The following is an 18,524-nucleotide window of genomic DNA, read 5'->3' as shown; positions in this document are numbered from 1 at the left end:
GACAACCGACAATGTGGTACTTTTACTTTTACTTGAAAACGCCACATATGTTTATTAACGAGCATAAGGCGTGCTCACGGGACGAGCAACGATGCTACAAGGAATTTGGCAATCTAGTCCTGTCGATAAATTTTGCATGAGAACAAAATACAAAAAGATGATGTTAAAGGATGCTCATTTTTGGTGTATACTATTTAAGTGTTCTCTATAAAGAATTAAGGGTAATCAATTCATACCTCAATATATTTCACGTCGAGAGGTGGTCGGGAGTTGTAGTACAAGAGCAAAAGGACGTCGATGCCCACGCCGCAGATCAGACCGATCTCTATCCCGAGCGCAAGGCAGCACACAAATGTACCCAGCAATGGGATTATATCTAGTCCTGTTGGCAAATGGAAGATGTAAGTTGTCGATGGCCACTCCACAGATCAGACCGATCTCTATACCGAGCGCAAGGCAGCACACAAATGTACCCAGCAATGGGATTATATCTAGTCCTGTTGGCAAATGGAAGATGTAAGTTGTCGATGGCCACTCCAACAGATCAGACCGATCTCTATCCCGAGCGCAAGGCAGCACACAAATGTACCCAGCAATGGGATTATATCTAGTCCTGTTGGCAAATGGAAGATGTAAGTTGTCGATGGCCACTCCACAGATCAGACCGATCTCTATACCGAGCGCAAGGCAGCACACAAATGTACCCAGCAATGGGATTATATCTAGTCCTGTTGGCAAATGGAAGATGTAAGTTGTCGATGGCCACTCCACAGATCAGACCGATCTCTATACCGAGCGCAAGGCAGCACACAAATGTACCCAGCAATGGGATTATATCTAGTCCTGTTGACAAATGGAAGATGTAAGTTTCTGAGAAGGAGGAAACTTTGTCTTAACTTATGTATAAGTAAGCATAACTTGTTGATTTGTTCCTGAATATACATGGTGAGTTTACCGAAAAGCGACTGGTAAATATCATTTCGTACATAACTCATTGGTACAAACCGGTGAGGTGTATAAGTAGTTATACCTTTCGTGTTTATATCGTAGTCAGATATTGTAATATCTACTACTGATGGTTATTGGAAACAGGGTTGAAACTCAGGTTTTGAGATTGACAGTGTTTTGTTTGGTTCGAGCTAATGTTTAGTTAGGACAGCCCTTGTTATCATCGACTTTCATCGCGGTAGTCCCAGGGTTAACCTCTTTATTTGGGATAAGAATAATATTTGCTTTTTGTTCCGTAAACAAAAAGTTTTGTTTAAAAAAAAAAAAAAAATTAAAAATTCAATAAGTCAGTTGAATCAGTGTGGACAGTCTGTTGTTTTTGTAGAAAAGAATAAAGTGCTGGCCCAAGCTGCATCTATTAAATTAAATGCTATAAAATCAAAATGTAGTCCGTTTATATTTAAGGGCTGTAACTTTGAAAGCTACTAGGTACTAAGGACATTATCCCTTCCAGTGGCGCCAGCGAAAACGCGAAAAGTAGTCAAGTGGCGGGGCCCCGGTGGGTGGTCAGCGCAGATTAGGAAAATTTTACAAAATCGTCGAGTTAAGCTTTTCTATGTTTTAAAGAATATTAAAGCACATATTGTTAGAATCAGCGTTATATAGGCTATTTGAATATAGCAATTAAATTATTCTAATGTTTATACATTTGGCCAGACGTAATCAAACTCCGGAAGAACAGTTTTCCAGCTTCCTTGTTAAAAATGACTACCACCATAAAAGTAATTGATTATTGGAGGTAATTACTATTTAATTATCAAAGGAAGACTTTTATCTTTAAGATTAAATCGATAAAAGGGACCTAAGATACAATTTCTTTTACAAAACAACCTCTTAAAAAATGAGACTGACCTCGTACTAGGCGGTCGATCCCGAATCAATGGTCCTCAGCAACAAATTTTATACCAAGTGTTTTTGTGTTTCTTATGGTATGCTATCCTTCTCTAACTCGCTACGTAATTTTGGGCGCTAGCAGTGCGTAACTATACTTAAATGCGTTCAATTTCACCTCTAAATACGGAAAAACCTCATTAACCACTCACTGGTGGATGACAGTTTACTGGTTTTCGCATCGACCATTCACGGGTTGACCGCCACTTGAAGGGTTATGGGCTCCTGAAAGTGATTTGTTTGCAAGTTGATGGGCAAGTGTATGTAGTATCTGTCTGAAGTATTGTGAGGCGATGGATGGTAGTGGTTAGTGGTATTTTATAAAACTGTTTTTGTAAAGTGTAGTGTACCTTAGATAATAAGTTAACTCTAAATTGTAGGGACAGGGTTAATAGTGTCAGACTATATAAATTTTGTTTGAATAAATAAAAATAATTAACATGTATAAATATGTAATACCTTAATTAAGTACAAATATTAATACATGGAGCCGATTTATATTTTGTTGTCGATTTTTTTTTAGATTTCAGATTTAGTCGGTCTTAAAATGTATGTCCTAAAAATCTTCCATTAAGTTACGAAAAAGTCTGGTATTTTCGTAGGTAACTGAACGGAAAATTACATATTGGGTCAAGTTGTGATTTCGTATAATAATAATGATTTTTTGCCGTTTTTTGTGTAGTGGTACGGAACCCTTCGTGTACGAGTCCGACTCGCACTTGGCCGGTTTTTCCGTTATATTGAAATGATGGATGAAATTCGGTTTGAAGAGCTCCCCATTCTAGGCGGGATATATTATATCCCAAAAAATACAACATCATCAACCCGTTTCAATATTTATTTTATTCTGTTTTTAGTATTTTTTGTTAATATCATGTGTGAAAATTTCAACTGCCTAGCTATCACGGTTCATGAGATACGACCGAACCCTAAAAAATTGATAAAACAATAAAAATCGGGCCTATTATGATCAATACTCACGGCTGGACCTCCACAGTTTCTTAATGATGTCGATGTCGACCATATGTAGCACTGCGCACACGATCACGGCGGACAGGGCTGCCCGAGGGATGAAGTAGAAGTACGGGGTTAGTAGTGCCAGAGTCAATAGCACTATTATTCCTGAAAAAAAGAAATCAATTTATTTAGTTGTGTTGCGAACGCAACCTTTTATTTGAATAAACTCTTAATAAGTACATTCCTAATGCAGTAGCTAAACGCAGCCGTCGGGCTCGGCTAGTATTTGGAAGCTTTTTCTAAAGCACCAATAGGGCACCAATAGCGCTCCACATACTCTGTATCGCGGCCAATTAGAGGCACCCAAGTTTAAACCACCTTTTGTACTGACCAAATATTGCAAATCACTCTCTCATCAGCCTCAATACAATAACCACACCACTTCTACATTTAACCGTTTAGTCAAGAACCCTTGTAAACCAGTACTTTGGAAAATTATATCAGCTCACTAAGAATTGAAGCTTTTTATTTGAGTCGTCGACATCCTGACCTGCACGGCGGCTACAGTTGTGTCTAATATTTGGTAGCTACCAAAAATACATTGACTGCTAAGATAATATGTCTAAGTAAAATCTTGCCCGCCGTTTAAGAGGCAAAGTGATGGCGCTATACAGCACCATATTTGTGACGTTTTCAACCAAAAGGTACCACTGTGTCGGTTGTCGATAAGGTTGACTTCAAATAGAAGCTAGACCTTATGGTTGAGACTGGCATATTTTATGCCAACTTTTGAGAACCAGAGTGATCGCATTATGTACAAAGACGTACAACGATATCTATATTAGCCGGTATACAATTAATTAGGTAATCTTTAGTAAGTAGCTATTAAATTCTAAATGTAGGTTTAAGCTTAAGTTCACCAGCAATAATAACATATTAAAAACCTGTAGGTATTCGAGCGCCATATTAGTTTTTCCATCTTGTAATAAACGTATGCAGAACAAATAAATTCTTTGAATGTCTGAGCACTTTAAAACCACATGGGGCGCCGGGACGTAAAGTATGATGCGGTATTTATGATTTATGAAGTTCCGAGTTCACGTCGTCGCGACGAGTTCTACGCAAAACTATGAACTACGTTTTGGCTTCTGTTTTTTAAACCGTTAGCATGTTTTATAAATAAATATTTGGGGACAATCTTACACTGATCGCCCTCGCCTCAAACTAAGCAAAGCTTGTACTTTAGGTACTTAGTCTAGGTGGCGATATACATACTTACATAGATACATACATACCTACTTAGATACCTACAGAACATATATAACTCAGGAACTCACTTTATTCGATTTAGACTCTAGAAGACGGACTCCATTGTATTTGAAGACATTTTGGACCGGTACAGATGAAGTGCAACCCATTGACATAGATATCTAGGGACTGGCTTTACGGGCAATAATAATGAGACATAACAGGGCCAGTACAGCGGTGTGAAACCGCTACAACGCGATTGGTTGATGAGTTCGCATTAAGCGCGCTATTGGTTGCGACTAGTTGCGTTAGACTGCACGATTGGCTGGAATTCGTGAGTAACACCGCTGAACTAGTACCAGTTTTAGTACCTGTAAGGCCCGTCCTTAGATATTATACGTCAATGCTGTAACCTAACTTCAACTTGTATGGGAACTGCACGCCAACGTTGCAGTCGACGTGCAGTTCCCATACAAATTTTGCAGTCCATCTGTATGGGCCCTTTATTTCTGTATTTTTGGCGTGTGTTTCATAAATTATAAAATCTCATATTGGCGTGTTTACGATGTCTCGCGTACGATTTAAATACAACAATATCAAAAAAAATTATTCATCCAATTTATCATTGTAAATAAATTACGTACGAAATGATCACAGAAATTCGCATCTGGATTCAGCAAATTTATTGTTAACATGTTTAACATTTACAAATTGGTGCAGCGAGAATCCAATGCAAAGGTTATCTGTGCAGCAATTTATTCAACAGCATACGAATTTTGAACGAGCAAAATGCTACAGTTTGTGTGTTTAATGATGTTTATTAATTTAATGAATGTAAGTATTAATGTACATGTAAACTAAACTCTGCGAGCTGTAGACCTCGTGCACCCCCATGTATTGGCCATTTTGAAAAAAATCCAAAAACTGAATCGACAAAAAACATCTATTTAATTGAACCTGCTCACACAATCACGCATGGTGCGTGTCTACTTGTGGTTTTAATAACCATTCACGGGAAAGGAGTCAAAGAATTTGCCATGTCATGTTTACACCATTTTGAGCGCCTGATCCGTGTAGTTACTTCTGGTTTTTACTCACCGGTAACGAATCCAGAGGCGGGGGTGCGTACGCCCGAAGCGTCGCTCACGGCACTTCGAGTGAAGGAACCGTTAACTGGGAAGAAGCTGAAGAAAGCGCCCATCACGTCATGTTTATACCATTTTGATCGCTTGCTCCGTGTAGTTACTTCTGGTTTTTACTCACCGGTAACGAATCCAGCGGCGGGGGTGCGTACGCCCGAAGCGTCGCTCACGGCACTTCGAGTGAAGGAACCGTTAACGGGGAAAGAGCGGAAGAAAGCTCCCACCACATTGCAAACGCCGAGAGCTATGATCTCTTGTGTTGCGTCCAGCGTTTTGCCGTTTGCTGAAATTATTGGAATAAGATTAGTTTGTAAGTCAGACCAAGAAAAGTCTGCAGCGATTTGGATAGCCCACGTAGTGCAATAGTCTGTATAAGCGCTTATACAGACGTTATACAGAAGGTTTTTTGCGCAAAGTGGGCTAGCCCACGCCGCTTATTACTGAATAACAGTAATGTAATAGCTGTATAAGTGTGTGCCCACACATTGAATCGCTGAATAACACTTGTATAGAGGCTATCAAAAGCTTCTATACCGCTTTTAAACCAAAGTTATCCAGCTTTGTATAGAATGACTCAGTTAGTCACACGTTATGCAGCTTTTGGTTCAAAAGTGCATTGTTACAGAAAATATATTCAGCTATTTGTGTATGATTTGTCTTCCATTTTAATTTGTGAACTCGTGTCGAAGTGTAGTGTCTGAAGTGAATACAAAATAAGGAGGACATTACCCATATATTGATTTGATGTTTACATACCATCAATTTCATTGCGCATGCGACTTTACTGTTAATATGTATATACATTTTATTTAAAATTTTAAAGCGCCGCGTAAATAATGCACTGTTTAAAAAGTAAATATAGAAAATTTACTACTCCACTTTTAAATTTGTACTTTTTATGCGGTGGTTAGATGTTTTAGTGATAGAAAATGTACTTTAACAAGTTATGCTACGATAAAACTAATTTTATAAATGAATAAAAATGGGATTTTCAGTTCATTTTCAATTCCTATATAATTGTAGAGGTTAGAATATGAGCAACCGTAATGGCGTCCGACTGTGCTGAATATAAGCTGCTGCCACAGGTATTTTGTGCTAAATTTCTGAATAAGCATTCACATTATTCGCGTTACTAAGCTACATGTTAGATAATAATGGTTTTAGAACAACAAGTTGTGAATAACATCAGTATAATAGTAATTGATTTCTCAATCTTAAAGCCTATTAGGGTTCTGTCCACAAATAGTAAAAACCACATAGATCCTCACTAGTTTGATGAGAAATATTATAGGTGTATAACACGGGCAATATATATTCAATCCTACTTCCTACTAATATTATAAACGCGATATAATATTTAAGTTATATGATAAATCTGGGGGCACGGCAGACTACACAGTTATTTTTTCCGTTATCAGTTCCGACAAATATGTAGTAGGTAAAGGTATACGCAAAGACGTACGAAGTGAGTACGAAGATGTGTATAGTATGAGTATGGTGTGGTTACGAGTATGGTATGAATATGGTATAGGTGCGAAGGTGCGGGTATATTAGTAGCGGTATCACGGGTATGAGTACAAGTATAGTTTGGTAATGGGCAGTATTGTTTAGGTATGAGTACGAGTATAGTGTGGGATGGGTATGAGTAGACCCACTTGAAACCTAAAAACAGTCTGTTCAAAATCGATTGATCGATTGTGGAGACTCGATTTCGCTATATTTTAATGGGGGTGATTATTTATTTTTTCTCATACCCAGTCCAGCCTACAAGTTTTTAATGCAACAATATCAATAACTAGCATTTGCCACCTTGTTTGCCAACTAGCAACAACCTTAAATGGCCATTGGTAAACTTTATCTCGTTGCAGTAAGGTATGCAAATGGTCAGTTAACAGTGTTTACGATGGTAGCTAGCAATTGTTTTACGTCATTAAAACGACAATGCATCTCGTGTAAAATAACCAATCGAAGAGAATTGTTAAGAAAACTAAACCTCGATTTTTTAAATAATGGTTGGATTAAAGAATAAATACGCAAGATGCGTTCAAAATAAAATAAAAACACGCTCAAGCTCAAAGCAAACAGGCTCAAGTAGCACTGTTGACCGTGTATAAACTTATAAAGCTACGGAACCCTCTCCACCGCGCATTTGTTGATACTAAGCAGTAGTTTGAATAGCGCTGCTCATTGCGTTCATTTTGCAGCTTTTAGCAAGAAAAGATAGTATATGTGTACTAAAATCGCTATAACTTAAGTATAAGTGTTGTTTTAGTATTTATTATTCAGACGTTATGTCTATAAAAGCCATAACTAACCCATATATGCAGCTACTGAATAACAAATAATATGTGGATTTCATTACAGCTTCCAGTAATAGCGTCCACCTTTATTCAAAAACTAGCATTAAAACAGAAACTGCAACCGCTTTTATACAGTTGAAAGTCTTCACCGACGCTTCTTTTCAGCATTTAGTAGCCACTATCACATTTTTCTTAATATTGTCTGCTTAATATCTCACGACACAAAATATATACAGCTAATTGCTGCTAATGCTGCTATTATGCAGCTTTTAGTAACCACAAATGCTTTAAGCTGAACAATGTCTGACTAACTGTGTAAGAAATAAGTATTATTCAGCTTTAATATGCAAAACCGATACTATGCAAAATTTATTCAGCATTTATTGGTATATAGGCCCCACTAGGCCTACATATTTTCTTATTCCGAATTAAGTAATTTCCACCGCTTATATCTTAATTTGAATAAGATGATAATTTTACTCTATTATCCTGCTTGTGTGTTACTTGGGATCTCGGCCATTAAAACTTAGACATGGGAGAATAGAGAAATTTAATATTTTCGGAAAGTGTTAAAAGTTCATTCTCAATTCAACATTTTACGTGATTCACGATACACATAATAAATAAATACCCTTATTTGCGTCATGCAGTTGGGTGAAAAGACTTCATCATATCATAAAATCTAGTTTATATTAGGGCTCGCGGTAGCGTCCGGGTTTCGTGTACCCGTCTCCGGGGTCCCGTTCTCGTGTTACACGAAACCGGATTTGTGGCCCGTTCGAAACGGGTAATTAGGATCCGTGTAATTAAGATCCGTGTACCCGTGTTACCCGTGTGTCCGGATCTACGGATACAAGGGTCCGGCCCGTTCTCGGCATATAGTGACGATCGGACGCGTTCTTTATAACAGCGAAGAATGAAAAGTTTATAACGAACAATAACACATTACCAATAACAAGCAATACGAAAAAAAAACAAAACAACAACAACTAGATCCGGAGCCGAACGCAAATCCGGAGCCGAACGCACTACACGGACACGGACTTTGACGGGTTCGTGTAGTTCGGACGCTTAGCACCGCCGGGGCTAAGAACACGGACGCACGGGATGGCGTGTAGCACGGATATCGGGAGCCCTAGTTTATATTCATATCTATTCCGCCCCACATTACCACCTACTTTAAGAGAAATTCTTTACTTAGATACATTTTAGGAAAAGAAACATAAAAAACACCAGTAAGATATACATGGATATACTGATGAATAATTCCCTCTGTAGGTAATATTTTTACGACCATCAAGGTAAAATACTAGACAGCAAATTCAAAAGCTAAGTGCTTTGCTCTGAGCCTGTGAGACTTGTTGGCAAAGTTAAATCTACTTATTCTTCATCTGTTTCGAAGCAAAATATGTATATAAATAGAGCTACATTGTACGAAAATTCACACGAAGTCGCAAAATGTAAGTAGGTAGGTATTATATTTTTAAATCGTAGTAGAAATCTCTTATTTTTAGAAATTTGACAGAGGTAAGCCTGAACTAATAAAATTGTGACCCAGGGGCCCATTTCTAAAAAGGTATTAGACTAATAATATTATTAGTCCACGAACTGTCAAATCGTATGGGTTGTCATGACAATACACTAGTAATATTAGTCTAATATCGTTCGAGAAATGGGCCCTAGTTATCGCCAAAGATAATATAGTAGTATACCCTATAATGGACACGGAACCAGTAATGGGACAAAAAAACACAATTCCTCTAAAGTAAGTATATAAAAGTAGTTTATAAACACTGGATATATATTTATCATAAATAAGAGTCCTAGAGCTGATTATGTTTGATTTTTTATTCAATTCGGTTATTTTTTAAGAAATGTGCGTCAACCCAAAAGTTGTCGTGCCACTGAAAAAAAATATCACTAAAAATTCTTAACAACTTCGCTAAGAGAGGTGAGTTAATTTATTAAATTTTAATTAATTAATACTTGATGAAAACTAGAATGTGTTTTGTTAATTGCATTTACCATGAGATAAGGTATACAACACACTATGTTGTGACTCCACAGATGTAAAAAAATAGTGGTATTTGGCCCAATCCCATTATAGGAGCTGTAAAACTGCATACCTCCTATGATGGGACAATTGACATAATGATGCTTGCCATGCCATAATTTCATGTTTTAAACAATACAGAAGTAAAATGTAGTTACGAAATATGTCAACCAGGAGGTATTCTCGGACTTAGGATAAATTAATATCGTTTTTCCAAACTTTTATTTAACTTGCCTTGTTAGTTAGTGTGGGTCAAATCTTGGTAGCTGAATTTGACCCACTTTTCGATTTCCGATTCAGTTGAAATTTTGTGTAAGTACGTAATTAAGTATGCAAATCGGATGATAATGCAATATTATGATAACATGGACTTGATCTGATGATGGAGACAGGAGGTGGCCATGGGAACTTTATCGCAATAAACCCTAACTAATTGTGTTTGGGTATATTAGAATTGTCTCGATGAATCTAATACAATAATAATTGGCTGTGGAAAGAAAAATACATTCAGCGATAAAAGCTTATACCAAAAATTGATTTTTTTGCCATAACTTATTCCCCATTTCAATATTTTATACTGATAGAGCAATGTCCATTATAGGGGGCCCATTACTGGATCCACGTCCATTACCGGGGGCCCATTACTGGAGCTTTGGTGTCCATGACTGGAGAAAAAAAGCATAGTTTTAATTTGTTAATTATGTGGAAACTCATTGCAGTATCTTTGATACAACACGCCTAAAACATGAAAGGCGGATAGGACTTTCATCTTTTAACACGCTAAGCGGAAGACCATTTACATGTACAAGGGAAATATCATAAATACTCCAAATTTCCTTTTAAATGTCCCATGACTGGTGCTGTTACTATATACATGTATATAGTTGTACAAGAATAATGATTATGTTCATTTACAGACTTCTAACAGTTTTAACTGGATCCGGGGATTGTCACATGAGATACGAGCACTGCAAATATTTTTAGTAACATGCTTTTATTTATATCTTATTGCAATAGAGTTCACAAGTAACCAAATAACTGTGTTATCAAACGTACCATAAAACTACAGGTAAGTGAAGAATTACCTTAAGTTCAGGAACACACTAAAGGAAGCTCACCTTTTATTTAGAAACTAATAATATTAGAAACGTTTTATCTTAACTCAGTACTAGTCCATCGTTTTCCCCCAATAACCTAGTTCATTTTAGATTCCATCAACTATCAATAGTCCTTACAACCGCGGGTGCTGCCTCTGCGTGCGTCCCATAACACGGGCAAGGGCAGCATCCCCTCGGTGTCGGTTTCGGCTGCCCGCACGCCTCCCAAAGGTCCGGAATACCATTGTTCCGTGATGGGACATAGCAACTTACAAAATGCCTTAGCGATGGCAACATTAGAGATGATCCCCACTAGAGGGACGACCAGCAGGCCAGAGCCGAGCTGCGCCAGCATGCCGCCCGCGGAGACGGTGACGTTCCCGACCGTCGTGTGGAACGGGGGCACTTGTGGTGTTGGCAGGCCCGGTGTTATTTTACCTGAAACATTTATATGTTTAAATATAGTTGCCGCAAAACTTAGTCTCGGTCTTACTTAGTTTAGGTCTTAAATCTCTTTCGCACTTGCACGGCCTTATGGAGCGGGAATCGCAACCACATAAAAGGTACGGTATCTGACTTTTATTGCCCAACTCGCCACTTGGTGCTGCGGCAAGTATAATTTCAAACGAAGTATGAGCAAAGTGCCAACTTGGAAACTTGTTCAAGTAGTTAAACTAGCTAATTACAAGTGCGAACACTCGTATGCAAGTTTCGTTACATTGCGGTATATTTTGGCTGTTGGTGTTTAATTAATTGCAACTTAGTAGTCGGCAATGTAACTAAATTCGCCTGCTAGTTCTTACACTGTCTACTTGAGCCTCAAAACCGAGCACAACTTAAATAAAAATAACCATGGCCATATAAGTATACTAAACTCCTTTAACGTATTTATTGCCGTGACTATCCTAGTGTAAGACTGAATTAAAATCGGAGTGTTGAGTGTCAGATATCGACGGGCATTAATTATTTGGTCAATGCTACGTCTTACGTATTCCACACCGACGTTTCAGGCCGATGCAGTATAGTGTAGTAAATAAAGGTAGTGGACCCCGCAGTAATTCCTCAGCCAGAAAAAACTTTACAGTATGATAAAGTATCAATAAATAAAAAGTATTGTATAAATTTCCAAAGAATAATAATAATAGGATTTAAGTAAATACCTAAAGTCTTAAATCGTTAATATCTTTTACGGAAAAATGCTCCGTTTAAACTTTCTTCTCCGGGCATATTCATGTAACGTATTGCAACAATATATGAAATATCAAAAAATTTATCCCCGCAGAAATACCAATCCCACCAAAAACATTTCATGTAAAGTGTTGCCAAGACTAGGCGCATAAAGCGCTGCCATATTTATGAACACTTTCTGAATTTGTAAGACCTGTGTTACTACTTTGTGCAAAAAGTCCACCCAGGGAGTGTTTATGTGACTGCAACGAAACGGCCAAGCCGTACTGTTTGACCAAGATGTTGGCTTTATACATTTAGAGCTTATAAAATAGGACTTACAGAGTAAAAGTCTTGGTACCTACTACGGGATCTGATAACTTTTTAGTGTAAAAGCTTTATGCGCCTAGTCTTGGCAACACTTTACATGAAATGTTTTTGGTGGGATTTCATTCATTTTTGTAAGAGGTGATATACCAGTTAGAAATGACATATTCGTTTATAGAACCTACGGACAGGGTCATATAAACGGGAATAATTTTAAAAGATTTTAACATTCAGGTTTTTATAAAAGTTACGTATTGCTAGCGCCCTCTATGTAGGGCCTATATAAATTATACAGTTGACTACTACTACACATCGCGAAACATGTCGGCCGAGTGACTTAAAACAAGTGAGTCTAAACCGTAAAATTATTCAATGTTAGTAAATGTCTCACAACAGTTTAAATTCGACTTTATTACCAACTAAATTAAACTTCAATACAAACCCCACATTTTAATAAAATAATACATCTCCACATAATACGAGTAGGTACTTGACGTTGGTTTGGTACCTGTCTAAAGTGCTCGAGAAACCTTTCCTCAACTTGCACTGGCACGGTCCCGTGCATGGCCCTTTCAGGCTGACCAGGGGCGATTGGCCTATTCTCACTGAAAAGCCGGTGGATGTCGTCAATTTGGGAAGTGTTTCCGATAAAGCCTTAAGCCTTGAGCTGCAGTTCCACGTGTATTAACAACTCTCGAATATCGTAACCCATTTTAAAGAAAATCTAATACCAGTTTTGCAAATTTTTTGGTTTGTTTTGACAACCCGACGTGTTGATGACTTTTGAAATTGTCATGTCATAGTTTACAAAAAACTCTTTAATTACTGTATTAGAACCTCCATACATGAACGCAATGATAAGGACGACAATAATTTTGTGATAGTTGTCTCAGTTTTTTAGCCCGTCCCCGTACCACGGCATGCCTCGTACCTTGCTCGTACCGCGTGCTTTAGCGATATGAGAAACGACAATAGGGAATATTACGCAAAACCTTGCGTCACTAACTCAATCACATGGCCTACCATGAAACACGGCAGTTGAAAATTCGGTTTCTGCCTCTCTATCACTCTTGCCTATTCGATTGATAGAGAGGCATATATAACGACTTTCACGGTAGGCCACCTGTAAACAAACCGCCTTGATGCATCAATGTCATAGTGACAACTTGTAAAAAACTGTTTAAGGCCTAGTATGTATAAGTTACTTTATGATTTAGTAGGTGCACTAGTGCTGCACTCTGGCGGCAGAACATTGCAGCAATACTCCCTATTGTATGTATTACAAATTGTATATTTCTAGAAATTTAAAAAAATGATTCACGATGATTTTTGTGTTCTCGTGTTTTTTGATTCAGTTTATGGAAAATTTACAAAATGACGGAATCATTGTATTTAGATCAGCGCCTAAAGAAGTAGCGGTTTCGATATCATTAGACATTTTCAGGGTTCCGTACCCAAAGAGTAAAAACGGGACCCCTTTAGAGACTAAGACTCCGCTGTCCGTCTGTCTGTCTGTCTGTCCGTCTGTCCGTCCGTCCGTCCGTCCGTCCGTCCGTCCGTCTGTCTGTCACCAGGCTGTATTTCATGAACCGTGATAACAGTTTAAATTTTCAATTTTTTCACAGATGATGTATTTCTGTTGCCGCTATAACAACAAATAGGTACTAAAAACAGAATATAATAAATATTTAAGTGGGGCTCCCATACAACAAACGTATTTTTTTACCTTTTTTTGTGTAATGGTACGGAACCCTTCGAGCGCGGCGAGTCCGACTTGCACTTGGCCGGTTATTTTTAAAATTAAAATTTGTACTATTCTGTATTGACCAAGCGAGTGCGAAGTGCGAGCTAAGCGTAACCGTTTCAGTTCGGCAAAAATATTTTCTTGTCTCCGGCTGTTCTGCTGTACAAGGTATTCTTTTCGAGCGATCATCATCTTGGTGACACTTTTTGATATTTAACAAATTTAACACATATCAGTGAAAGAACAAGGATCAAAGTTAAATGGCGTTCTAAAAGTTTTAAACATCTGTCGAAAGATGGCAGTAAATTCACTATGACAATCCGCCTCTATTTCAAATTCGCTTTGTAGAGGAAGTAAGGTTTTGAAAAGTTTACGACAAGAAACAGTGCCAATATAGAGGGCGCTACTTGGCTGGTTTACGTGAAGCTGGTTCAAATCTGAACTTCGAAAACTTTTTGGTTTTTTTTATTGTGTTTTCTTTATTAGCACTCCGATCACTGCTCCCACACAAAATTTCACGATTCTAGTACTTCAGGAACCAATGTTTTCAGGTTTACGGCAAATTTTAGGTACCCCCATTTCAAGGGGTTGCAGGGCGAAAGTTACAGATTTCTCATCACCATATGTGTTAGCATACAGACCTATCATTACATGCCAAATTTCAGCCTTCTAGGTCTTCAGGAAGTAGTCTGTATTTTCTATGACACGAATTTCATAGGGTTCGGACAGTGAAAATTAAAGAATCTATAAAATTTTAAGTATAATAGGTAGCCTAATAAAACTTGGTGTTTTTGATAAGTTTACTAACGCCATGGTATACTAAAAATTTCAGCCCTCTGGCATCATCCAAGCCCAAACTACGAGGGTTCGAAAATACGACGAAACGTGCCGAGAAAAGATATGCACTGCCTTTTGCCCTTTGTCTCGTCTTGGCGGGGGCACGGCCGTGCCCCCAGATATTAACAAAATATAATTTTTTGGCGTATCTTGGACCGGAAAATTGCTCAGTCTAATTTTTTCACTGGAATGCCATTTTATTGCCGATTTATACCTACAAATTGAAAATCTAAAAAAGTTACCATGTAACTATACTTTTTTTCAGAAATTGCCTTTTTACTCCCTGTGGAAAATTTCTCTATCCATTTTATTTATTGAATTAAGTTCACAGTTTTCTTTCCATTCAACTATAAAAACATCCAAAAAACGACGAGCGTATTAAAAACTAAAGATATCGGGAGCAGTGTATAGGGAGCAGGGTGTACAAGGGATGATATTTCTTTTGGATATTTTGGATTTAAGTATATACGTGACTACTTAGTATATATTTAAAAATAAATCAGGTTGAGAAATTCCTTCCGACATGTGGAAACAGATGGGACCAGTAGGATTGATGTGGCTTGCAAGGTTATTCAATGCTATCCTTATCTCAAATAAGATCCCGGGCGCATGGCGTCAAAGTTACATAGTGCCTTTCTTCAAAAACAAGGGTGACGTCAGCGTCTGTGGAAATTACAGAGGAATAAAACTTACCTCTCATACCCTCAAAATATGGGAGAGAATATTGAACCACCGCTTCCTTAAATATGTGTCAATATCCGAAAACCAGTACGGCTTTACTCCTTCGAAGCCTACTATTGATGCCATTCAAGCCATCCGTATCGTTATGGAAAAATACCGGTCAAACCACGAAAACGTACACATGGTTTTTATTGACCTTGAAAAGGCTTTTGACCGGGTTCCAAGAGATCTAGTCTGGAAAGCAATGAGGGCACAAGGAATACCGGAACATTACGTAGCTCTTGTCCAGGACATGTACATTCGGAGTAGTACGAAAGTAAGAAGCTTGGCAGGAGAAAGTAAAACCTTCGAAGTCAAAGTCGGCGTCCATCAAGGTTCCGCCCTGAGCCCTCTACTTTTCAACATGGTTATGGACTTTCTTACCAGAGATATCCAGTCCCCCTCGCCCAGCTGCATGTTATATGCAGATGATATTGTCCTAATTAACAATAGTGCACAACAGCTACAAATCACTCTCGAACGCTGGCGGCACGTCCTCGAAACCAGCGGCCTTCGTATCAGCAGAACTAAAACTGAGCACCTTGAATGCAATTTCAGCGGTGACACCACAACTCCCAGTACGATCTACATCGAAGGAGAGCCACTACCTAAAGTATCTCAGTTTAAGTACCTAGGAGCGATGCTGACAGCTGATGCTAATATCGAAGCTGACGTAACCCATAGAGTGAATGCTGGCTGGCAAAGATGGAGGTCCCTTACGGGAGTTCTTTGTGACGCTAGAATGCCGATCCGGGTAAAAGGGAAAGTTTATAAATCAGCTGTCAGACCTGCATTAATGTACGGGGCCGAATGCTGGGCTATAAAAAAAGTGCACGAAAACAAAGTCCATGTTGCAGAGATGAAAATGTTGAGATGGGCAGCAGGCGTAACAAGACTCGATAAAATACGGAACGAGTATATCAGAGGGAGTTACAAAGTTGCGCCCATCACAGAAAAGATCACTGAAAGCCGACTCAGATGGTATGGCCACATAATGAGACGTCCCGAAGATCACGTGGTCAGGAAGGCGCTGGCAATGCCATGCACCAGAAAAAGCAAAGGAAGACCCAAAACCACGTGGCTGGCTACCATAACCCGCGACTTGGAGCGAGCCCAACTTACAGCTGCGACAACCCAGGACAGACCGTCCTGGCGCCTTAGAACGAGGAGAGCCGACCCCAAATGATGGGAAGTGGCAAGGAAGAAGAAGAAGAAGAAATACCTAACTTAGGAGTGTTTTTTTTTTTTGATATTTGTATGTTAGTTTCGGCTCATACTATACAATAACCAAGCAAAATTTCAACGACTGAGAAATTAATGCATGGGTCTCCATACAACAACTTTCTTCATTTACTACACTAGTAGTTTCGGAGCAGTAGACCAGCTGCAGTCGGAAATGGAATGTTACCTTTACTGTAATGATGGCGCCAAAATTCTGGTCTCTGATTACAATTAACAGCTGCTCCACTTTATTTATTCGTATACTTGATAGCTTTTGAATTATTCACGTTTATTAATAATTAATAACAGCCTAACTCCCGTCATTTTATACCCGATAATTTAATATAGGTAAATGTTGTGTTGATTAAAATGTTTTTTATCGAAAGAGAATATAAAAAGTTCAAAGCAAAAATAGGCAATGCAAAAAGCAGATTTTTCGCACACCTAAAATTCAATAACGAAACTCAATAACAGAACACTATTTCCATAAAACTGGTTACCATGCATTCAGATCGGAAAGCAGCAAACTACCATTTTACAATATCGAAAAATGGAATGAAATTTAAAACTTCACAGATATTCATGAGATTGATGCCAATCTCTGGGACGTGGACGTCAGTGCTTGCGATAACACATATTTTGTCGATGACGAACAATTTGTTATGTTATTTATAATTTTCTACCTTTAAAGGCCATTTGCCACTTCCGACCGCTAGCGGTAAAAATCGGTTAAAGGATGACTCACGCCAGACCGGCCCGGGGCCGGGCCGGAGCTTCCGGCGCTTCGTTTTCTATGGAAAGCACCACGTGATCGCCGATCATCCATCATAGAAAATGACATGTCGGACGCCTCGACCCGGGCCCGGCCCGGTCTAGCGTGACTCACGCTCATTCACTCCTTAACCTTTTAACCGCCGTAAACTGATATATAAGACATACAAAATCGGGCTCATCTCGCCGCGGTCTGATAAATAAGACAAAACTTCGTGTAACTTCGTATACCGTCGGCGACACGAGCACGCTTGATGATAAATTCTATGGCGGTTAAAAGGTTTTAATAGAGTAGTTCTAGTCATTCTTGGAACTGCCTACCTGTCAATATCAACGGGTCTCCAACATCCAAATAAACAAAGAAGGCGACAGCGGCAGCGAGGATGACCACCACCGCGTTTCTCGACACCCCGGCGAACCACAAGCTCTTCTGTATGAAAACGACCCCTTTTTGACTTTTTTCACTGTCTTTTACACCGATGCGAATGTCCTTTAGGGCCTGAAAATCAGTACATTGTCTTATGAAAAGAAAAAAAAACGAGTCGGACTCGCCCACCGAGGGTTCCGTACTTTTTAGTATTTGTTGATAGCGGTAACAGAAATACATCACCTGTGAAAATTTCAACTATCTATCACGGTTCATGAGATACAGCCTGGTGATAGACAGACGGATGAACAGACAGACAGACGGACAGTGGGGTCTTAGTTATACGGTCCCGTTTTTACCCTTTGGGTAGTAGTAGTAGTAGTAGTAGTAGTAAACTCTTTATTGTACAAAAAGACATATTAAAAATAACATACAATTAGTAAGAAGTACAAAGGCGAACTTATCCCTTTGAGGGATCTTTGGGTACGGAACCATACAAAGCACTCAACATGTGAAAAGATAGACTTAATACGTCCATACTAGTTTAGTAGTTTCCGCTGTCAAATATAAAATTAAGTTAAACTCCAAGAGGCCACACTAATGCATACAAAGGATGGAACTCACTAATTGAGAGCACGCTTTGTAAAATCCAACAATTACCCCGTCAAGTGGCG

The 18,524-nt window shown here is 38.7% G+C and overlaps 1 protein-coding gene across 2 annotated transcripts in view; it reads right to left on the bottom strand.

Moving 5' to 3' along the window:
- The window catches only part of LOC134791290 (sodium-independent sulfate anion transporter-like), a 38,467-nt gene that overhangs the window by 9,935 nt on the left and 10,008 nt on the right, over window positions 1-18,524 (bottom strand). For both annotated transcript variants that reach the window (XR_010144283.1, XM_063762294.1), the window contains exons 4-8: window positions 17,805-17,982; window positions 10,970-11,134; window positions 5,368-5,529; window positions 2,881-3,021; window positions 237-382 (exon numbers count right to left, since the gene is read on the bottom strand). Coding sequence is in view for 1 of the 2 variants with exons in the window: in XM_063762294.1 (XP_063618364.1) it covers window positions 237-382; window positions 2,881-3,021; window positions 5,368-5,529; window positions 10,970-11,134; window positions 17,805-17,982 (792 nt within the window). In the remaining variant the exon portion in view is untranslated. The remainder of the gene's footprint in view (window positions 1-236; window positions 383-2,880; window positions 3,022-5,367; window positions 5,530-10,969; window positions 11,135-17,804; window positions 17,983-18,524) is intronic.

This window comes from Cydia splendana, chromosome 6 (assembly GCF_910591565.1).
Source record: "Cydia splendana chromosome 6, ilCydSple1.2, whole genome shotgun sequence".
Taxonomy (NCBI): Eukaryota; Metazoa; Arthropoda; class Insecta; order Lepidoptera; family Tortricidae; genus Cydia; species Cydia splendana.
This window is presented reverse-complemented; position numbering and strand designations above follow the sequence as displayed.